We start from the raw sequence: 24,334 nt of genomic DNA, 5'->3' as shown, positions 1-24,334 counted from the left end.
GGCTTTTTAAAATGCCCTAAGAATGACCAGAAGCCCTACGAAGCAGATGAAAATGTCATAAAGGGGCAGAGAAAAAATCAGATCATTGAGAGTTTCAAAGGGACACTGGGGAGAAAAGTTAAGGCTGTTTTACGATGAGGGAGAGAAAAAAAAGATAGAGAGGAAGAAAACCATTATTATTAGGAGCCCAGCAAAGGTTTAAGGAGGGGAAAAAACATACAATTTATGTTTGTATTCCTAGATGGAATGGATCTGGCAAATCAGGAACTCTATACTGTACTCTGTATCTCCGCAAAGCAAACAATCAACTCTACTGGGAAAGAAATGCAGATGCCACATATGTAGACCAGTTAGGTAAAGCCAGTCATTCATCGAATATTTAGCGAGTACCTACTATGTGTCAGGCTCTGGGAATACAAAAAGGAAAGACTCCCACCTGGGAAAAGCAAGCGTACAAATCATAACAGGACACAATGAACAGGTAGACTAAAAAGATGGAGTGCTCAGAGAGAAAGATGCGGGAGGACAGCTGGCTTCGTCTCTGCAGACAACGCAGGCTCTAGGGCAGGTTAGCAACAGCCTTTTTTTCTTGTCTTTGTCAGACATTAGTCTCCCACTCAGCCTGGACTCAGCCTCAGGATCCTTTTAATACTGCACCCGAGGCACCTACAATCTATCAGAGTTGGCACATGAAATTGAATCATTTTATCACCCCAGTTTTAGTGTCTGGTGCTCTACACAAAGACTGAAGTACTCAATTTTACCTGCCCCTAAGGAACTGGAAAAAGGTAAATGTGCTAATTATACACTTGACCCTTAAAGAACTCAGGTTTGAACTGCACAGGCCTACTTATGTGCGAATTGTCAATAAATACAGCGAACATATTTTTGTCTTCCTTATGATTTTCTTAATAGCATTTTCTTTTCCCTAGCTTCTTTATTTTCAGTATTTATACAGTAACGTACAAAGTGTGTACTTGTCAACTGTCTATGTGATAGGTAAGGCTTACAGTCAACACTAGGCTGTTAGTGTCAAAGTTTCGGAGGGAGTCAGAAGTTATACACAAATTTTCAACTGCAGGGGGTGGACGCCCTTGTACTCTGCATTGTTTACAAGTCAACTGTACTTATGAGGCACTGATTATTAGTGCTAATGTTATTTCTCAATGAGAAATAAGAAGAGCGGGCGGACAAGACTGGCCACATGAACAGTCTGCACATAAACTTGCAGATAAAGCCACAGTTCTGAAGGCAGGCTGGTAGGTGGGCAGGGGATCAGAACAAAGGAAAGAGAAAGAGCAGAAGAATGAGTTTCCCCAAACTGCAAAAGTGGTACATATCCACCATTATAAGAATATAAAATAGCTCAGAGAAATTGCATCCCGTGAGCATTTGGTTTATATGAATGGAACTATATACGCTGGTCAGAGAAAGACAGAGACACAGACGGAGAGAAAAGACTACCACATAACACAGCATTGCAGTAGTATCCACCTTCATGCTCAGTGGGCACGTGCCCATAGATGCCTGGGATGTGGCCCCTGCGGCAGCCTCCTGTGGTTCTGGACCTGTCTGCCTCCAGATGATGACTAGCTATTGGGGATTACAGGTGACTTCATGGTTATTTCAGAAGCCATTTGGACTGTCTTTGATTTTTGTCCCCAGTGTGACTTAATCTGCAAGTCCCTTGACTTGCACTTGATTGGGCACCGCAGTCCTTGGCCTGGGCTGGAAAGACCACAGATGAGTCTTCCTTCTCCAGTTTCCTCCTTATTCAGTCGCCAGCTGCTGCACTACCTCATGCCAAACATTTTACAATGAACTTGATGAGCTATGGCTTCCTTTGAATCAGTCATGCTCTACTCACATCTTCCTGAAGAACCACTGGGGAATACCCTGAAAATTCTATTGTATTCTCTGAGGGAGACACCTTGGACTTCTTAATGGGTTCAAAAACAGATCTTGGACTCACCAGCCAACCGCTCCCCGCTTGGTAATGTTTTCCAGACATTTGATCAAATCTGGGGGGCACTTGCGGTTCTCCCTCCACCACTCCACACAATGCTGTGAGGAATTGCTAATAAGCTGAATGACAGAGTCCAGACCAGAAAGGATGTCTGAGGGCTGGAATAATTAAGTCAAAACTAACAAGATGAAATCCAATTGGTATAAATGTCAAATCCTGCACATAAGGCTCAAAAAGCCACCTGTATAAACCACAGGAAAGGAGACCTGTCTTGACAGTTGGTCACATGATAAAATCTCAAACCTGGACAGCCAGTCCCAAGCCTTGCACGTTGCCCCAGCTGCCAGCCCCAGGACCTGTGAGACACGACCCCCAGCCTCCAAATCAAAGTCAGCTATAGGATGCCTCTCAACACAAAACCCCACTACCTAGTATGTTCCCACTACCTAGTATGTGGAGGAGGCTTGGAGAACGAAACCTGTTTGCCAATCAGAACCTTTCTAATCACTCCTATCTGACCCCTCCTGACCTCAATGCCCCAGGCATCTCATCAATGGCTCTCTTGGCCCAGGAGAGCAGAGTACTCTCCCCACAAATGGACCTTACTTTTCCTGTCTTTACATCAGAATTTTCCCATAAATGCATACTTTGGTGAGTTTCATCGATCACAGTCACAGCAGCTGCATTTGGCTATCAGTAGAATATATATCAGCTTCCGGATGCTGTTTCATCATTCAAAAGCCACTATCCCAAGGGTCACTGACAGCAGGGTTGCTGACATTCATGGGAGAATGAATTCATGAACTCTTTGGCCTCCTGGAACAGCCCGTCACTCCCTGCCCTATACCCTGTACCCTATTCCCCTGTGATATCAAAAGGCTGGTAGTTCCCTACACACCATCCCAGCTTGACTGCCTCTTCAGTTTAAGACTCAGCTCTATGGCCGTCTATTTTTGAAAACCTTTCCTTGGTGGGCCCCTTCCACTCTCCTAAGCCCCTGGAACCTCCCATTTACCTCTGCCTGAGTATGTTCCCACCAGCATCCCATGCATGGAGCTACCCAGTCTCACATAGTGTCTTCTATGCATTTCTAGTAGCCAGCATAGTGACAGGCACGTAGATGTTCCATCAGGGTCTTTGCTTCTTCCCTTCTATGTGCATATGTGGGTGGGAGGGTGGAAAAGACAGGCATTGCGGATACCGGTCCATGAGCTGGAAGGGGCTGGGAGAGCTGGCCAGTAGAGGTATGTAAAGAACAGCCCAAGCAGGGCCATTCTGATGATATCAGAAATGCCTGGAATACTTATTTAAAATGCTGCGTCCTGGGCAGCACCCTAGACCCAGTGAATCAGAATCTCTGGGGTGGGGCCCAGGAATGTGCACTTGTAATTGCTCCAGGTGATTCTTGGGAACAACAAATCTGCGAATTCTATCCAAAGGGGCATCTGAGCCTGAGAGGCCATCTATCACAGAGCCAAGAGTGCAGAGGAGAAGATGGTGTCAGGGGACCCCTTCCTGTGACCCTAGCACCCACCCAGGACCAGGAGTGACCTTGTAAATATGGGAGCCATACATCCTGGATTCTCTCTTGTGTTCTCATCCACATTCTGTTTCAATATGTATGTCAGATACGTCCTGGCTTTCAAAAAGGCTCAAAAAATAAGCAAGGTGGGCACCATTATGAGCCTAACTTCTCGGTGAAGACACTGAGGCTTAGAGAGGTTAAATAACGGGTCCCCTGGCACAGGGCGAGTGAGTGGTGGCGGAACAGGGACTTCAAACTCAGCCAGCTTGATTCTAGTACCTGTATTTTTAGCTCTGCTTCCCAGTAGGTGGCCTCGAGGGAAAAGTCTCCTCTGAACAGGAAAATGTCCCAGAGAAGAGCCTCACATGTTACCTTCCCAGCTGCCAGTTAACACATTCATCCCCAGCTAAATGTGGGCATGAGCAGCAGGAAGCTGGAACAAGACCTGGGAGTTAAAGATCAACTCAACACACACTCCCAAAATCTAAATGGCTTCTTCACCCTCTGCCCTGGACCAGTCTCCCAGGGGCATCCCCGTGCCTCAGGCTCCAGAGATTCACCTGCTCCACCTACCTGAGTCCAAAGGTGCCCTCTGCTTCACTAGCTAGTGACGGCAGTAAGCACAATTAGTAACATCACATGCAGCGACGCCATCCCCAAAATACTGTATGCACTGCCTGCAAGCCCCCTCAGAGCATAATGCAAACCTCTGAGGTCATCACAGGTCCTTATTCACCTCCGTTTCTCCAGTGCCTGGCTCAGGGCTGGCACACGGGAGGCAGTGACCAAAGGCACTATGGGCAGAATGCGAGGCGGGAGCTGTGCGGGCGCTGACTCGGAGGAGACGCAGTCGCTAGCTGCAGGGGGCTTACAGTCCGGGGGGTCGGCATACCAAGGGCTGCAGAATGAGGCAGGGTCAGAGGGACTGTTGTTTGATCATACTAATCATAACACACGCTTTGCCTGGACAGCCTCAAGCACAAAGAACAGTCGCCAGAGACTGCACTTCTGAATGTGGACGCATAAACCCCGCAATGACAGTCGTCTCCCCTTATCTGCAGTGTCACTTTTGGCAGTTCAGTCACCTGCCGTCAACCACAGACTGAAAATATTAAAAGGAAAGTTCTAGAAATAAGCAACTCATTAACCTTTGACATTCTATGCCTTTCTGAGCAGCATGAGGAACGCTCGTGACATCCCACCTGGGAAGCGCATCACCCCTCTGCCCAGGGTGTCCACACTGTCTGTGCTCCCGGCCGCTAGTCTGCAGGAGCCAAGCCCCAGCTATCAGGGAGCGAGAGACCACACTCACATAACTTTCAATCCAGTATATTGTTGTAGTTCTTCTATTTTATCCTTAGTTATTGTTGTGAATCTTTTACTGTGCCTAATTGATAAATTAAATTTTATCATAGGTATGTATATGTCTGTCGAGGAAAAAACATACTATATAAAGGGTTTGGTACTACCCACAGTTTCAGGCATCCACTGGGGGTCTTGGAACATAACCGTCCAGAGAAGGCGGACTCTCGACTCTTGGCCAATAACTAAAAAAAAGGTAACAAGGTACATCCGGATGGAGGGGATTTCTGTGGTCTTCCCCAACACGCGCCCCATTCTGAATGCCTGGTGGGAGAAGAGAGGAATTAGGAGGTGACCGGGGGAAAGGGGCGCGGTGGCTGGCCCGGCTCCCTGTGCCCGCCGGGCCACTCTGGTTTTCTTCTCTTGACTCTGTGAGATTTTTACCAGAGATCCACTTGCCCAAGGAGCTGTGTAACCAGCCACTGATGCCATTCAAGGGGCCATGTACCATGCGGTTCTCTCAAGAACATACAAGATACGGTCTGAATATCAACCTTTATTCTATGAAGTTCTTTCCAACACATACAAGCAGAACAAAAGTTCAAAGGCAAGTGTCGAAATTTCTGTATTGTCAGGTTTGCTCTGTGTATACTTTACCAGGTATTACCAAGGAGAGAGTGCGCAGGGCAAAGAGGGATGTGTGTCCTGGGAGAGGCAGAGTCTATCTGGCTATGGAGATACACACTGTGATGTTTTTATGCAAAATGTACTTGACAATGTCACGATGAGGGTTTTTTGCATGTTTTTTTGTTTTTGTTTTAAAGAAGGTTCTGGTGAATTAGCCTGCATCTCTGGGCAGCAGCGGTGCTCCATAAATTGGAGACGTGAGCCAGTAGGGCCCCGAGGAATTCTGGGTTCACACTAGCTCAAATTTCAGTTGTCCCTGCTGACTGTCATAAATTCCTTTAGGAACACAGCTCTGTAAGGCCCTCAGGGAGTGTGCACCAGCAAGCCAGCAAAATGGAAAAGAAAAAAAAAAAAAGAAAGAAAGAAAAAACATGCCACATCACACCAGTCTCCTCTGGTAACTGTTACATGAGCTGAAAGAAAAGAGACATCGTTCGTATGAGGTTCAACGACTGTGGTTTCCAGAACCCTGGATAATTTTCTTTGTGAGGGAGCCAGAAAGAAAGCTACCCCAGGTTAACCCTGGAGAAAGCAGTTTCCAGTGAATTGAATTTCCTTGCAAGGTAAAGCAGTTTGCTAAAGTTTCACTTAAAAAAAAAAAAAGGGTCTTCTCTCACAGTTTGTCTTACAAACAGGCTTTCTCTTAATTGATAAAGAGACGTACAAAGAAGCCCTGAAATAGTTGATGGTTTTGAACCTCACTCGCTTACAGAATACGTTGGGTATTCTCAATCAAAACCCCTCTAACCATCTTCCTTCCTTTCTCAAATTGAGAAATGACTCATATCTTAGAACTGCAATCTGTACACGTGCGCACGCACACGGCCTGTCCTCCGGTATGAGGTAGGACAGAAGGCACTGGGGAACAGGTGATTTCTTCTTTCTGCAAAGTGAGAAACTGAGTAGGTGGCTTTTAAAAAGCAAACTGGCATTTGACCCATGGGAGGGTTTTAACTTAATACGGTAAATTGAGCAACCACCTCATCTGCTTTCTGAGAGTTCAGCAAAGGGAAGTCGGCAGCAGAGCCGAGACGCGTGAATAGCAGGGCAGAGTCGGGTGGAGAGAGGCTGCAGCCAGGAGGGAGAGGCCCTGACACGTTCCACCTGGCTCCGTGCACCCCTGCAGTGCTCTCCCTGGAAGGGGAGGGGTGCAGGGCACACAGGGGTAGGGGCAGAAGACTGCCCGGCTTTCCCCCGGCAAAGGCGACGTTGGTTTTTGGTTTTTTTTGAAATACTCTTTTTTTTTTAATTCAAATACCATTCTGATTATTCACGGTCTAAGAACATTCAAATAATAAACCAAAAAGAAATAGATGTTAAAGATTGGTCTCCAAACATTATAGCCAATGATGCCACGCTTGCCTATGATCTCGCCAACGTAAAACCACATCCACACCTCAGTGGCCACCAAACCATTCAGCAGAGCTTCCTTAACTGTGAGCTGTTTGAAGCTACCAGTTTGAGCACTATTGACTATTTTTTTCAACCTCTGAATAACTATTGGGATCTCAGCAGGGGTTGGAGGAATCAGCTCAACCTTGGCATACTGCCAAAATGTGGCCAATCGAGGTTTAGAGTAAGTCACAGCAGCATTTACCAGCACTGGGGCCTTCTCTGCGAGGTTACGGACAAATTGGGCCATGGTTGCAGTATGGAAGTTCTGTGGCACTCTGACGTTGGTTTTTGAGACACTTCTCTCATCAGTTTCATTTGGTTGAGTTATGCAAACATTAAAATCCCCATCTTTGTGCTAGGTGCTGGGGATACACTGTGAAAACCAAGCTTGGCCTGGGAGAGCATATAACCTTGTAGAGAAGACAGGTTCTTAAGATTCATAAAGATATGAACAGCTGGAGCACTGATCCCAAGACGGTGTGTGCGGAGATATCCGGAGAAGCTGATGGGCACATTATATTATTTTATAGCATTCTGTAATTAGAGGATGAGCAAGGTACTGGCCAGGCTGAGTTGGGGTGGGCATTTTAGGCAAACGATCAGCATGAGCAAAAGCCTGGCAGTCAGAGCTGAGTGGCGTGCACATGTGCACAGGTAACTGCAGGTGGTGTGGTATGGATGAATCTTAAGGGGCGGGATGGGAGTGACAGGGCCTTGTAGGGTGGGCTGAGGTGCCTTCCATTAAGAAGTTTGGACTTCATTAAGGAGTCAGTGGAGAACGCTGAAGAGTTTCAGATGCACCCATCCTCCTTGAGGGAACATTCTGAAAGCTTCTGACTCAGCCCAGACTTCACTCTCTCCATCCCTGACCCAACCCAGAGCCAGTTTCTCCAGGCCTGTCCCCTTGCTTTCCCTCCCACTGGAATACCCAGCTTGGTCTAAGGGGCAAATTAACGTTTGCTGTATATAAACCAATAAGAAAGCACCAGAGAGAATTTTAAGCCAACTCCTTTGTCTTTAGAAGGCAAGTGTCTACCCCTTTGTTATTTGACCCTGGTGCACGTCTACCTAAAGGACTTTCAGTTGGTGGAGCAGATGATTTGGGTCAGAGATTGGTCCCTTCCAACTCATCCTTCTTAGGTGTCCAACTCCTCTACCTCTATTTCTCTTCAGAGTTATCCGAATTGCAAATGAAATAACAATTGACTGAATGTCAGCTGGCTCTCAGCATGAACTCCTTCCTCTTTCAATGGGTCTTCCGGTACTGCAGAAGCTAAATAGACAAGAACTACCTTTCCCAGACTCCCTTTCAGCTAGAGTTCTAGGTAAGAGTGGGGTAGTACCAATTCAAGTAGGAAGGGAGGTAGAAACTGTTTCTGCAGGCGAGCAAGGTTGTAGAAAGACAGACTTGGCATTCTACCATCTGTTTACCAGCTTCATAGATGCAGTTACGGTGGCGGCAGTATCCTGAGCCTAGGGATAGGTTCTTCCGTGATGGCCCTGGACTCCCATTCCTCCAACAGTTCTGATGATTATGTAAGCACCTAATTTCCTGTATGAAATCTCTTTCTGCTTAAAATACCTAGAGAGCTTTGTTTCCTGCACTAGCCCTTGTGTTCCCCTCAACTCCTCAATATATCTGTTGTCTTAATGCCCCACCCCTCCACCGTGGTTTCCTGCTGAGAACTCCAAACACATTGGAACAAAAAAATACAACTGGGCGTGCTCAGTCGTCTTCACAAAGCTCACCTAAAGGCAACCTCCAGCCAAGCTTTTCGAAAACAGGGCCAGCTCTCCTCCCCTCCCCTCTCCTGAAACCTCTGCATGTCTACTTCCAACCTTCTTGCTACAGTGACTCCCCCAGGCACCTAGATTGTTCTCACTCTCCAGTTCATTCGGAAAGTTGCTCTCTCCACACTTTAATATAATGTTTCATTTCCTCCATTCTTACTTAACTTGGCTTAGGTTTCCACTCCCTAAAATACACTGAGACGGTAAATTACATAAAAGGAAAATTATTGTGCCAGAACTTTGTTTCCTCATCACTCACAGAGCCTGAGCAAATGCTTAGCTCCAGCTGCTGTAGGTGACTCCATTAAGCTTAATGCCAAATGTTAGGGTTGCTATGGAAGACAAAAATAACATTTCAGGAATCCCTCACACCCTTGGTGACTTTCATTTCTAGGCTGTTCTACAAATAGTCCATCTTGCAGCTAATAAGAATGCAAATTTAATGAACTGAAATTGTATTACTTACAGACCTGATAATTGGGAAGCACTTAGAATACGCACTTTAAGAGTTGAAAGTGACCTTAAAGACGGCATACAATCTCCCTATACTACAAATGGGGAAGAAAGATCATGTGGTACAATGGTGGGGCCACCTTCTGACTCCCAGGATCCCAGGATCCCATGTTTCCCCATACCACACACGTTCTCCACTCCGGGCAAGTCATTTGTTCTCTGTAACATTTAGTTTCCTCTGCTGCAATGTGGAGACAGTGATTGTACTTGCCTCATAGGATTGCCATGAGAATTAAATGAGTGAATATATGTCAAGTACTTGGAATTGTACCTAGCACAAAGAGTCAAATAATCATTCATATTTGTTGTTATTATTATTATTCCCACCTCGTATTGTGTTGAAGACTGTATGGTAGCAACATGGCATCACAAAGAAAGCACTTGACTGGGAGCCAAGAAATCCATATTCAGTTCCCACTCTGCCACCAGCTAGGTGACTCTGGGCACATAACCTACTTTATCTTTTTTGACTATGGCACTTTGATTTTTAGGATTTTACTGAATGATGCCTCTCAATTCCTTCCAGCTCTAATATGCTATTGGTTCCACATAAAATAAGTTAGATAGAAATGTTCCTTGACCTTAACAAATGTTTATATCCATATCTATAATGAGCTAATATTTATTGAGCAATAGGTATATATCAATATAATACTAAATGTTATATATGCACTAATCTATTGTTCCCATTTAACAAATGGCAATACCAAGACTCAGAGAGTTTAATTTACCCAAGGTCACACAGTAGATGATGGAGCTAGGCTCTGAATCCAGAAATCTGAGTCTAGAACTCATACTCTTCAACATTAATCTGCAGGAAACAAAAGACTTACGACTATACAGTGTATAACCTGCATGACTTCATAATTACATTAATGTTCCCTAGTTGTAACTATAGGGTTCTCTGTGGGCTGTATCCATAAATTTTCAGCAACTGGTATTGTTCAAGAAGATGTTGGGGGACTTCTGGTCAAGACGGTGGCATAGGTAAACATGATTCACCTCCTTGCAAAACCACATCAAAATTACACTAAGTTATAGAACAACCATCACTCAGAAATGGCAGAAATCAAGTCGAATGGGAATCTGACAACTATGGAATTAAAGAAACCACATCCATCCAGACTGGTAGGAGGGGTGGAGACATGGAACAGGCTGGTCCCACATACATGAGTGGTAGATAAAAATTCGGGAGGAATATCTCAGGAGCAAAGAGTCCCAGCCCCACACCAGGCCCTCTAGCCCAGTGCCAGGAAGATAAGTCTCCATAACTTCTGGCTGCAAAAATGAGCAGGGATTGAGTCGGTGAAAGGAACTTCTGGAGTCCCAAGCACTTCCTCTTAAAGAACCCACACACAAACTTACTTAGATTCACTCCCTCTGCGCTCTAGCACTGGGGTAGCAGCTTGAAAGGCACCAGTGGCATGCAGGGAGGAACTGAAGTGTCTGGCATCAAGGTGAGAGCTGGGGAACAGCCTTCTCCCAAATAGAAAGGCAGACAGAGCCACAGAGCTGGCAGGTAGGTGCCATATGTGAGACTCCATCAAACTGGCTAACACTGTTTGCCCCACCCTGGAGATCCCCTGAGGCTCCAACCCACCCAACTTACAGCTGTTAACAGCAGCTTTTCCATATGAATGGCTGGTCTTGGCTCAAGCTTTACAACTTCCTAAATCCTTTCAAACAATCAACAGTGAGCCCCCAGCCCTGGTACCCCTTTCTAAGTAGCAGCAGCCAGCTCAGATTCACAGCTTGGCTTTGCCTGGGAATCTCCAACCCCAGCACAAGTAGCAGCCATCTCATATTGCTCTATAGCTCATGCAGGATGACCCTGTGGAAAACACAGGTGGGGCTGACCCTGGCCTGCACCACCCAGGAAACCCCAGGGCCTGCATACCCAGTGGACAGCTACAGACCATGTCGGAGCACCACCATCCTGCCCCTGCACAGCTGATCCTCCATGGAGGGTAGAAGTTGGTGGTCAGTGGTCATAACCAATCCTTGTAACTGACTGGCTTGGGTAAATCCCTTCCATTGACCTTCCAAGAGGAACCAGGGCTCAACTACAAAGGGACGGTGCACTCAGCCCACATGAAGAGCACACCTTGAGTACCCAGCTTGGGTGATAGAGGTAGCTGTGCACTGGACCCTATAAGATACCTACTACATTAGGCCCCGATACCAAGACAGGGAGTCATAGCAGCTCTATCTAATACATAGAAACAAACAAAGGGATGCTGCCAAAATGAAGAGTCAAAGAACCATGGCCCAAATGAAAGAACCGATCAAACCTCCAGAAAAAGAACTAAATGAAATGGATATAAGCAATCTATCAGGTGAAAAGTTCAAAACACTAGTTACAAGAATGCTCAAACTTAGTGAGGACCTCAAAATCATAAAAAAGATCCAGTCAGAAACAAAGGATACACTAACTGAAATAAAGAACAATTTACAGGGAAACAACAATAGAGTGAATAAAGCTGAGAATCAAAACAAAGATTTGGAACATAAGAAAGCAATCAGAACAACAAGAAGAAAAAATAATTAAAAAAAAAACTGAGGCTAGTATAAGCAGCCTCTGGAACAACTTCAAGCATTCTAACACTTGCATCATAGGGGTGCCAGAAGGAGAAGAGAAAGAGCAAGAAATTGGAAATCTATTTGAAAAAAAAATTAAAGAAAACTTCTCTAATTTGGTGAAGGAAATAGACACACAAGTCTAAGAAGCACAGAGAGTCCCAAACAAGATGGATGCAAGGAGGCCCACTCCAAGACCCATAATAATTACAATGTCAAAACTTAAAGAGAGAATCTTAAAAGGAGCAAGAGAAAAGCAGTTGGTTACCTACAGGAGAGTTCCCATAAGACTGTCAGCTGATTTCTCAAAAGAATCTTTGCAAGCTAGATGGGATTGGCAAGAAATAATCAAAGTCATGAAAATCAGGGGCCTGCAGCCTAGATTGCTCTACCCAGCAAAGCTATCATTTAGAATCAAAGGTCAGATAAAGAGCTTCTCAGACAAGAAAAACTAAAGGAATTCATCATCACAAACCATTATTATATGAAATGTTAAAAGGACTTATTTAAGAAAAAGAAGGTCAAAACTATAAACAATAAAATGGCAATAAATACATACCTGTCAACAACTGTATCAAAAAAACAAACTAAGCAAACAAGACCAGAGACAGAATCATGGATCGGAGAGCATTTTGATGGTTGCCAGATGGGAGACAGATATAGAGGAATGGGTGAAGATTAAAAAGTACAAATAGGTAGTTGGAAAATAGCTACAGGGATGTAGAATACAGTGTAGGAAATGGAGAAGCCAAAGAACTTATACACATGACACATGAACATGAACAAAGGTGTGGGGATTGCCTGAGGGAGGTGGGTTGTTGTGTGGAGGAGAGAAAAGGGATAAAAAATGAGACAGCTGTGATTGCATAGTCAATAAAATATAATAAGAATTTTAAAAAGCAAACAAAAAAAAGAAGCCTTCAGGAAACTTCACAAAATAAAATCATTCTTAGTTCATTACACTCCAAAGGTGATCACCTCCACCACCATCCCTCATCTGGACGCTGGCTTCAGCCTCCTAACCAGTTCTGCATTTGCCCCTCTACAGAGGTCCTCAATCCAGCGGCCAGAGTGATTCTTTAAACACAGGTGAAAGCATGTCACTCCTTTGCTTACAGCCCTCCAGTGGCCCCCATCTCTCTCAGAAAAAAATCCAAATTCCTGACAGTGGCCCCAAAAGCTGTCCTGTTACTTCTCCAAGCCACATGCCACTGGCATGCTTCCACCAGCCGTTCCCTCTACCTGGAACATTCTTCCCCTGGATTCACTGCTCTGTCCTCTCACTGCCTTCAGGTGTGTGTAGAAAGCTCACCCTCTCAGGGAGACCTTCGGTTTACAATTCCTTTCTCCCAGCACTCCTAGCTCTCTTTCTGCCTTACTTTTCTTCATGGAACTTACCAACTTCTCTCCTATTATGTATTTTACCTTTTTAATTATTTGTTTTTCATATTTTATGATCCATAAGACAGATCCATATTTTGTTTTCTGCAGTGTTCTCAACACGCCAGGAGCAGGTGCCTCAGTAAGTATCTGTGAGCTGAATGAATGAAAGATGAATGAACAGGCACTGTCTGTGTCACACAAGAGGACAGCACCCGACTGTGACTTAAAGATTTCTCATGACTCTCCTTTCGCCTGTCAAATGTTAGTCCCGGATAAAAAGACATAAAGCTAGATGTTCATGTTTTTTTAAATTATACAGAAACAGAATCAATCGACTCTTGCATGAGAGAACATCTAAGACTCCAATACATTAAAAAAGGGAGTAAAAATGAGTACACATTACTTCCATAAATAGAAAATGTCTAAAATTTTTTTAAAGGGGAAGTGGGAGCTGGGTGTTTACTCTGCTAGCTCGTGGGGCAAAACCAGTCCCAAAGAATGGAAGTTCTGGGATAGATCTCAGCACACTATAGAGTAGGACAGTGTGTGTGGAATTCAGCACAGTGCCAGCTCTTCCTTACAATTCCTAGAATGATTCACAGAACATTTTAAATTGCTAGAGACATTTATATTGTGTTTAATACATTTTCATTTACAAGTTTTAAATTGCTAAAAAATGTATTAAAGTTTGATCCTTTGACATTCTTTGGTTTTATAAACACGCATCACCATTTGAGTAATATTTTTTCTTGTCTTCCAGTCTTCCACCTTGATTATTACTGCCTTTTTTCCACTTTGTATATTTAATACTTTCAAGAAAATGGCATAACACAGTAGAGTAGACGACACTAGTGGGTGCCTACTCAAATTCACTTTTCTCCCCAACCCCTTCCCGCTCCCTTGCCAAGAGTCCCAACAACAAAGGCGTGGCCACGAGCTCTGCTAGGGCTGGCTCCAGACACCACAAGAGGTGACCTTTTTTGATGAAGAAAGTCATGGTTACCCACTCCTCGGACTAGGCAGTTGGGGTGGGTATGCAATCCAGTTTTGGCCAGTGGAAAGTAAGGGAAAGTCTACTGGTTTTAAGAAAGATTTTGATCTCTGATAAAAGAAGTGAACCACTGGATGAAACTCCACCTCTACTCTCTTCTTGCCGTGACCGTGGCCATGGAAGGATGTGATGTCTGCAGCTGTAGCTGCCATCTTGCGAGCTACCGAGGTCTAAGGAAGGAAAGCCTATCTCCTAGGATAACACAGTTGAAAGCTGGAAAGTGTCCTGGTCACAATTGAAAAGCTGAGATCCTGCCACCAACTGAGAATCAATAACCTCCAGACTTCTTGTGGAATATTTAACTCTCTCTTAATAAAACCACTGTTAGCTTAAGCCAGTTGTACCCCACCTTATACCAGGAGATTTCATTGCTGGCACCAAGCCTGCTTCAGGGTAGCTGCTACACAGAAACCTGGTGCATGTATGAATGAATCTGATGGTGTGACTTTGGACATTTTAACATAAAATTTATTAGCTGTTTTGCTAATTCATATATTTTCTACAACTCTCATGTAATCAATTCTATAGAGGTTCTCTAAAACCAATATCTGACTTAAGGTTAGAAGAAAAAAGAGCAACCTGCCATTTTATATTTAAATCAGTAAATGCTCAAATAGATGAATAAAAATTAATGCTAATAATAATGAATGTCATCGTTAATTCATTCATTCAGTACACAATATTGGAAGGCTATTATGCCAGATGCTTTCAAATAGAGATTTTTAAAAAAACCAACCCTAATTCCTAGTTTTAGGGAGTAGAGTAGGATCTGTTAACAGCATGTTGTCATGTATGAAGTGCTTTTTAATAATAAATTTTTAAATCAACAGTATGAGCAATAAGCATTAGTTGAATGCTGGCCCTGTGCCGCGCTCTGCAGCAAGCCCTGTATCTGCATGATCTCACTTCACCCTCATTCCCCCTGCGTGAGGGGGTACCAGGGTCGCCCCCGTTTTACAGGTGAGACAACTGGGGTTTAGGGCGGGTTATGCTATTTATTTACGCCCACGCAGTGGAAAGCGAGTTCTGTTAAAAACAACAGCGACTGTTGTTTTTTTTTAAAACGAAGCTGACAAGCGTGGTAAGGCCCAAGAGGCACAGTTGGCTGGAAGCTCAGTAAGAAAATGGGCTGATGACAATCCCCGGAAGAGGGATGCCATCTTAGGCTGTGTCTCTGCAGAATTAGAGGCTCTGATGGAAGAACGACAGTCCAGGGCACCACTCTGTACTTAACGGAAACAGGCGCAGGGATATTTCTCCCTTCTCCCCGCTGAGCATCTCGAAGGGATGTCCCCTTGGATGTCTCCCAGACACTCGGAGTAAACACAGAGTTGGATGTCACCCACGGCACCCAGAGCGTATTTGTTGAGTGAATCAAGTGTTAGCTGCTGCAGTTGTGTGGCAGTTTGATGTTGCAGAGGTTTGCAGACAAGAATTATGTTCATCTCATCTTTGTTGGGCTGGCCTCAGCTCAGTGGCTGGTGGGTTAGTGGTTTTGTTCCAGACCTCACTCAGTCTGACTGCCGGCTGGGGCAAGTGTCTTTGTGAGAACAAACGACATGGTAAGAGGGGAAAGAGGCTCCACTCAACACTGGGAGGATTAATTCTGAGTCCTGGGCTGCTGCTGCTGGTCACTGCACCTTAGACGAGTAACAGTGTCTTTGGGCTCTGGTTCCCTCACCCCAGGTTCTTAATTTTCCATGGCATTCTGGAGAAGCCCGTGACTCCTTCTCAGAATAAATCTTGTAAATGTCTACAATAAAATGCAGTGTCCTCCAAGATGCTTGTTATTTAAAAAAATTGGAGAATAACAAGTGTTGATAAAGATATGGAGAAACTGGGACCCTCAGGTATTGCTGGTGGGAATGTAACATGTAAAATGGAATAGTGTGGCAGTTCCTCAAAAAGCCCAACATAGAATTAGTGTATCTCCCAGCAATTCCATCCTTGCTGTTTATCCCAAAGAGTGGAGAGCGGGTACTTAAACAAATTCTTGTATGCCAATGTTCATAGCAGCATTTATTCACAATAGCCGAAAAGGGGAAAACAACCCAAGTACCCAACAACAGATAAATGGGTAAACAAAATGTGGAGGGGGGTGTGTATACACACACAATTCAGCTATTAAAAATGAAGTAATAATACATGCTACAATGTGGGTGAACCTTGAAAATATTAAGTTAAGTGAAAAAAGCCAGGCACAAAAGAGCACATATCATTCCACTTACATAAAGTATTTAGAATAGGCAAAATCTTGGAGATAGAAAGTAGAAAAAAGGTTACTGGGGGATAGAAGAAGGGGAATGGGGAGTTGTTTCTTAATGTGTAGAGAGTTTCTGTTGGAGATGATGAAAAAGTTCTGAAAATAGTGATGATGGTTGCACAACAATGTGAATGTACTAAAGTAAATGCCATTGAATTGTACACTTTAAAATGGTTCAAGTGTTAACTTTATGTTACATATATGTTACCACAATAAACAAACAAATGGACAAATGCAAAGGATTAAAAAGACATCAATTCCTTGAACTAAAGTTATCAAACTTCAAATATGATATTAAAAAGAAAAAAAACTGGGGAATATATTAACATATACTTTTCAAAATAACATAAAATAACCAGATCGAAAGGTATGGCTGCTAATTAGTGTAACTTTGGAGCAGTGGTGAATGTTCACACTACTTTGAGTTGTCTCTCACAACTATAATGTGCCATGAAAATTTCTGTGATCTCTACTGGTACTGCTACCACGCCTGTGGTTTGCGGTTTATAATCATAACAGGAGGAAATGCTAAATTGCAGGTAAAGGTTAGTGAAACAGGATATACTTTTTTTCTCTACCAAATTATGGACCTGTTGAAGTCTATCCAAGTGCTCTCTGGGGACCATGGACCCAGGTGAGAAACCTCTCAACGAGACAACTCTAAACTCTCTTCTAATTAAAACAGTGTGAACTGAAGAGTGACTCTTGGCTTCATGTATTTATCATGAATAAATGAACATCTGTGATCAGATTTTTCTTACCTTGAATTGGGAATTATTTTAAAAATCTACCACTCAAGGGCTTTGTGAAGGAAAGAGGGACAAGGCAAGCAATCGCTGTTTTGTACAATGTAAAACTGTAAAACGACAGTATTTTGTAAGTGTCAGGTCTTAACAGGGAAACCTAAGAGTCAATAGAGACATCTATCCCCACCCCAGCACGCATCCCCCAAGTCTCAATGTTCCTTCTGCATTTTTGCTTTGTGAACTGTAGGAACAAAACACTGGGAGCTTTTTGTTAAAGAATGCCATGCCGCCAGGGAGCGGGTGACACGGGTGAAGGGGGTCCAAGGTACAGACTTCCAGTTATAGAATAGGTCCCGGGGATATAATATCCAGGATGGTGGCTCTAGTTAGTAATATTGTATTGACATTTGAAAGTGACTGAGAGTAGATCTTAGAAGTTCTCATCAAAAAAAAAAAAAAAAAAGTTAACTATGTATGATGATGGATGCTAGCTAAACTTATTGTGGTGATCATTTTGCAACATGCGACATCAGCCAAAGTGGACAGCGGCTCTCAGCCCTGGCTGCCTGTTGGCTCGCCTGTGGATCACAAGACCTGTGCACACCCAGGCTTCACCGCAGACCACTGACATCGTTATCCCTGGGGCTGGGGCAATGGGGTGTGTACTTCTCCAAATTGACCCTTTTATTTTGAGATGAATGTAGATTGATAGTTTTAAGAAATAATCCCCAGAATGCCTATGTACCCTTTTCCCTGTTCCCCCCAAAAGCAACACCTTGAAAAATGCCAGTATGATATCACGCCAGGATATCGACATTGGTACAATGCACTGATCTTGTTCAGATTTCCCATTTTACTTGTGTGTGTGTGTGCGCGCGTGACTTCTACACAATGGTGTCACATGGGGTTGCATTCACCACAGCTGGGGTGCTGAACACTTCCATCACACAATGACCCCTGGAGTTGCTATTTAGTCACCATACCTCTCTTCCCTGTCCCCACAACCCCTGATGTGTTCTCCATGTTGGTATACCGTAAAAAAAAAAAAGCACATATATCGAATCATGCTGTACACCTAAAATTAACACAATATTATATATCATTTATATCAATTTTTAAAAAGAAGAATACCATGCCTCTGTTAAAACATAATGCTATGAAGTTTAACATATACCAACAGATTTGAAAACACAGACAAAACAGGTAATTTTTAAGGAAAATACCAATTATCAAAATAGATTCAATAAGACATAGAAAACCCAAATAGACTAATGACCCTTAAAGAAATTGACTTAGTTGTCCTTAGCTGTCAAATATATCCTTTTACAGAGGCATCCAGCCCAGATGGCTTTATGAGTTATACCAGCTCTTGAGGCCTTCTCTCACTGGTCGTCTGCAGGTTTCCCTGCTGAAGGCCCACACTATTGAAGCTATAGAATTTGAAGCAACTCCTAAATCATGAGAGCGAGTGACCCTGGCATGACCCTGCCGTATCACTCGCACCCAGAACGATGCCTTGCACACTATAGATATTAGTATCAGACAAGTATTTGTTGAATGAATAAACGAATGACAAAACTGAGGCAAATAATGAAACAAAAAATAGTGTATTAAAACTAAAGAATTTGGGTGTAGAAAAGCAGCTAGTTAAAATTAATGATTTTCCTGTTCCTCTTCATTTTGGATAAAATTCAAGTTTGGAAGAGGAGCGTGGAAGAAACTGCTTCCTCCAGTGGATGAAACAATTACACAGGACAGCCACAGGGACACTGGCACCTGGGCACATAAAGATGAATGGGACCTCTAGGGGCTGGGGATGCATTCCTGGGCACCCCACCAAGTCCCCCAAATTTAAGAATTCTCTGCCTTTCACTGGGCCTAGCATGGCGTTTGGAACAGGGGGATTCTAAGTGCACATTTCTTCCATGAATGGATCGAGTAAACTGGAACAAGCTTGAGTGTCAGTGCTGGGAATGAAGAGCTAAGGACGATCGCTTAGTGAGTTTTATAATGTCTAGTCACTGGGGTGTACACCTGAAACTAATACTGCATGTCAACTGCAATTGAAAAATAAAAAATGACTTAAAAAAAAAAAAAAAAGCAGGCTCTCGCAGCCTTTGCCAGGCCTGAGCCCTGTGGATGGGATTCCTCTGCAGTTGACTTTGTGGTCCAACCTGACTTTACGGTCTCTGGGGGTCCCCCTCCAGGGCTCCTCATAGCCAAGTGCCCATGCTGCACACACTCCCTGGGATCTTCTCTCCGGGGGTCCCTCCTGGCCCTCAGCCTGAGGCCTCACGTGCTTATGTTCATCTTGTCCCCTCACTACCCCCAGCCCCGTCCCCTGCATCAACTCTTTGTACATCTGGCCGTTCTCCCACAACCTGTCCTCTGAGCAGCCAAAATACACACATTGACTTCCTTTCATCTTTCCCTATAAATCAGCCTCCTCTGGATATATTGAAAGAAGGGTTTTTCTGAGCTCATGGTTCTCATTCTTGGCTTTTGAAAAATCTTACTTGGATTTGGTTTCACATCCTGGCTAAATCACACGAGTTCCTCTCTGCAGCCTTCACTTGTTGGCAGCCCGACCTACTGTGTTTGTCCAACCTGCTTTAAGGTCTCAGAACTATGTGATGGTAAGTTAATGGGTATCACGCTGCTGAAGGCTTTGAACATGCTTCCCCAGTATATGACAGTAACAGTCACATCACTCACATCACAATGTAAAGGGACTCAGAAAAAGAAAAGAGGTTATTTAGGAACATATCAGAGGAGACATAGTTGTTCTCCACAATCTGGGAAAGCGAAAAGCAAATGTTATGGACTGAACTGTGTCCCCTGAAATGCAGAGGTTGAAGTCCTAACTCCTAGTACCTAGAATGTGACTGTATTTGGAGATGAAGGTCTTTAAAGAGGTATATTAAGATAAAATGAATGCATGTGGGTGGAGCCTAATCCAAGACTAGTGTTCTTCTAAGAAGAGAGAATGTGGACGCAGACAGGCCAGAGAGAAGACCGTGTGAGGACACAGGGAGATGGCAGCCGCCCACAAGCCGAGAAGAGAAGAAACCAGCCCTGCCAACCCAGCCTTGATCTTGGGCTTCTAGCCTCCAGAACTGTGCAGAAATAAATTTCTGTTGCATGAGCCACCAGCCTGTGATTGTGTTATGGCAGCACTAGCAAACTAATACACGACTCAAGTCTGTATAACATTTTCTCTCAAGAATACATGACATGTTTATAGTTGGCCACTCAGGCAACTCCTTGAACTAGCTTCCCTTCCATTTTCAGTATCTAATAGTTTTAAAGATTTAGACATACTTTTTAAAGATGATTGTTCTTTACAATCATTTCCAAAGAATATAAAATACTCTTTTAATACTTTATGGGGGGACATGAAGAAAGATTATAGAAACCATTTTATCAAATTTGCAAATAATTCTAACTTGCTAAATAAAGGAGAAAAAAGATATTAAAGAAGAATGATTAACCTAAATGAAGATGATAAATTTTAATACAAAAAAAGTATTGCACTTAAGCTTTAAAAAATCTGCTATATGAGAGCTATTAAGCCATGCATAATAAAGGTTTAGTGATTTTCCTTGACTGCAAGCTCTACATGAATTAACCAAAAGCCAAAGCAATTCCACCTGTAATGATTCTTCCACTCATTTAATTAACATTACCAAAAGTGAAACCCAAGGATTCAACAAATTATATGTCGCCAGTCACTTAAAATTTCTGTTTCTTCCTTGTTTAGAAAAATGTTATTTCAAAGCCTCCTAAGGCATATTTTTTCTTGGAGAGCAAATATTTAGCGCTTTTTTTTTTTTAATAGAGAAGAAACTCCTCATCTTCTGGTTCATGTCCTAATTTTGCAGGCACCTCCACACAGAATTCTGGAATATAAGAGTCTGAGGATTAGCGATTTATTTAGCCCTTTATACACAGGGCCTTCCATATCCCTGATGCCTGAGGAGGCAATTCATTGTGTCTCTTCGCCCCCTCACTAATCTGCTGGCTACGAAGTTTCATATAGAAGAAAAATCTCTTTTCTCGAAAGCATAGGTATTTGGTGACGAATTGCCTCCTTAACTTCTTAATAACAAATCTAAACTCGTCCATAACAGCCTCCAGAGAGCCCTGTATCTCTTGTTTTGTTTTGTTTTGCTTTGTTTTGTTTCCAAGCTAAATAGCCTCGGATTTTCCACCTGTCCTGGATTTGGAAACCTTCATCAGTCCGGTGGCCCCTCACTAGAGACTTCCCTCTCTGTTCATTTGACAGCTCCTTTACTCCTTTGCTAGGTGTCTACTGAGTGCGTGTTGTGTACCTGGCGCATTCAAAAGCGCCAGCAATACAACATAGGCCATGAAGCAGACCATCGCTGTGTCAGCTGGTTAGAGTTGTGCTGGGCCAAGGCGCCTGCTGTGGGAAGGCACTGTCGGGGATTAAGTCCCAGCCTAGAAAACCAGGGATGCTTCCCTCCGTGGGGGCCTGAAGATGAGTCCAATTCAGCTGGGTGATACAGAGCAGCTAGGGTTGTAGCAAAGGGTTTGAGCAGAGGAACTGGCAAGTTGGCTTCTAGAATCCCACCTGCATTTCTCAAGAGGTGAATGACCTTGAGCACGACATTTAACCTCTCTAAGCCTCAGTTTCTTCATGTGTAAAATGGGGACAATACTACCATGCAGAGTGAAGTGTGAACTGCCTAGCACAGTGCCTGACATGATTGGCTCCGGAAGGGTAAGGGTGCATGCTTCCCCCGCTTCCCACCCGCAACAAGCACCAGGCATCAAAGAAGAGAAGAGAACAGTGGCCATGTCACCCACTGGGTATGTCCCCCACCACTGCCATCTCCACACACATATGCACGGCAGGCGCCAAACACACAGGCAGGCTGAGAATAGCATATGCTGAAACTAAAGAAGGAAGTGAGGGAAGAAGGGAGGGAGTTAAAAGGTAAACTGAGGCATATTAAAAATGTAAGAGTTTAGTTGAACAAAAATCCATTTGAATTGGGCAGTATCCTATCTAGTAGATAGGAAGGCGCTCAAAGGAGACACACAAAAGGGAAGGCTTTTATAGGCAAAAGGGAGCAGTAACAAGGAAGTCCTTCCAGATGAAAAAGCTGGATGGCCATCCTTCAGGGGATGGCAGGGGCTGTGAGGTGATCTAACTAGTGCTGATGAGGCGACTCCTGATTGGCTCATTTAAGATTCCATTGCTTGGACAGACGAAACTGTAATAAAGCCTCTGCTTGGTGATGTGGACTTAGCATAAGCAACTCCATTTTGGGCCTCTTGTCTAAGAAGAGTTATAGAAAAGGAAGGGGATACACAGTTTAATCAAGAAGAAAAAGGGAGAGAGAAAGGGAGGAAGACTCTGCAGGAGGGGGCAAAACCAAGTTATTTATTAATTAGCTAAGGAAGCTTTTAACGTCGTGGCTCATTGGAACTCAGATACTGAGCTTTGTTGGGTTCTCCCAGTATTAATCACAAGATAGGAATGAGGAATTCACTTCTTGCCGTTTATAAAGAACGAATGATAACAGAAACTCTGGCTTATACATAAAACAGCCTATGCATGAAGAGGTGTGTTTTGTGCATGAAGAACGCCAGGGCTCAGCAGCTGTCCCGACAGTCCTCAGTTCCGATGGCAAAGACACACACTGGAAGCTCAGCTCTTGAGATGGGAGTAGCTAAACTCTGTGCTGTGAGAGGCTGGCTCCCCACACAGGCTCTAGGCCCGTATCTGCTGAATCCTCCTGGGTAGAAAAATGCTAACAGCTTATTTTCAAAGCTTCAGTAGGGGTGGGCCCAGGCTACAGTTAGTTTATACTCTCCAGCTGCAGTTTTCCCTGCAGATGTTCTCATGCTGCACTGTGATTCTGGCATGTGCCTCACAACATCTTTTCTTAAAGTCTTTTCCTCCTGCCTATCCACATCGCACCTTCTAATTTCTCTTCTGCAATGGTTCTAAAACTGAGGTCTCTGAAAGTGTAACCTCTCTTGTCCCAACCTAGACCTACTGAATCAGATATTCTATGCAGAGGGACCAGTAGTTGGTATTCTAATAAGCCTCTCAAGAGTTTAAGATGCACAGTGAAATTTGAGAACCACTGCTCATCTGCCTGACCTACAGCCCAACCCCTGCCTAATCCTACGGCCCCACCCTCCCTGTCCTCATTCTAGTGTCCCCACCCAGCCCTCTGCTTGACCCTCATGAAACATCAATGTGTGGTTGCCTCTCACGCACCCCACACTGGGGACCCGACCTGCAACCCAGTCATGTGTCCTGACTGGGAATCAAACCAGCGACCCTTTGGTTCGCAGGCTGGCACTCAATCCACTGAACCACACCAGCCAGGGCTCCAACCATCTCCTTTAATAGATGAATAAACTGAAGCTTGAAGAAGAAAGGACACGTGCACAGAGTCACTTGTTAATTAAGAGTCAAATCAAGACTGGAACCATCCAAATGAAACCTGTAACAGGGTGGGTTTGGCCAGATTGCTGGGGAGCAGTGGAGGGGAACCCAGAAGCAGTGGGAGAGGCAGCACCTCCCCGCCACAGAAGGGAGGCAGTTACAGGAATCCCCAAAGGCAGCCTGGGATTGAAACTAGAACTGTGGTTTGATAGGTTTCCATGCCCTGGGTCAACAGCAAACAAAGTCAGCCTGGCTACCTGAACGAGCGAGCATTGCCCAAGCAGCTGAGCAGCTTGTGACACTGGCTGCACAGAGGCTGCAGAGGTGGAGAAGGTCAAAACACACATGTAACAAGATGCAGCTAAAGACTCTGCCCCCTTCTGGAAAATGGTGGCCAGAAGAGGGTCAAAGATACCACTGTGGCTGACGAACATGCCACAGTGCAGGCAGATATTAGCCTGCACTGGTTGAGAGCCAGATGTTCCGTGGCGCATGGGTTTCTGGTCAGGGCCTTTGAAAACAAAATGTGTGGGAAAACACACGCTGTTTCCCCTCCCCTTGGGAGCCCGGTCAGCCACAGGGGGCCCGAGTCCCTGGGCCAGTGGGCCCTGGAGGCCGCCTGGTCTGGGAGCAGTCCCAGCGCCACTCTCTGAGCAAAAAGTGGTAGCAGCACTGGTACTGCACAGGACTGCCTGGCCAGGCACACAG

General features: G+C 44.3%; 2 protein-coding genes across 2 annotated transcripts in view; both read right to left on the bottom strand.

The window, feature by feature from the left end:
• MATN2 (matrilin 2) overlaps positions 1-24,334 on the bottom strand; it is a 123,516-nt gene that overhangs the window by 82,251 nt on the left and 16,931 nt on the right. The window lies entirely within an intron of this gene.
• On the bottom strand, positions 6,751-7,145 carry LOC129084233 (ATP synthase subunit g, mitochondrial-like). Its single transcript, XM_054590307.1, has one exon. It carries the CDS (start codon positions 7,120-7,122, stop codon positions 6,751-6,753), a length of 372 nt encoding a protein of 123 aa, XP_054446282.1. The 5' UTR covers positions 7,123-7,145.

Source organism: Pteronotus mesoamericanus, unplaced genomic scaffold (genome assembly GCF_021234165.1).
Source record: "Pteronotus mesoamericanus isolate MK-2021 breed Mesoamerican mustached bat unplaced genomic scaffold, CSHL_Meso_final scaffold_174, whole genome shotgun sequence".
NCBI lineage: Eukaryota > Metazoa > Chordata > Mammalia > Chiroptera > Mormoopidae > Pteronotus > Pteronotus mesoamericanus.
The sequence above is the reverse complement of the archived record's forward strand: the minus strand, read 5'-3'. Positions and strand labels throughout refer to the sequence as shown.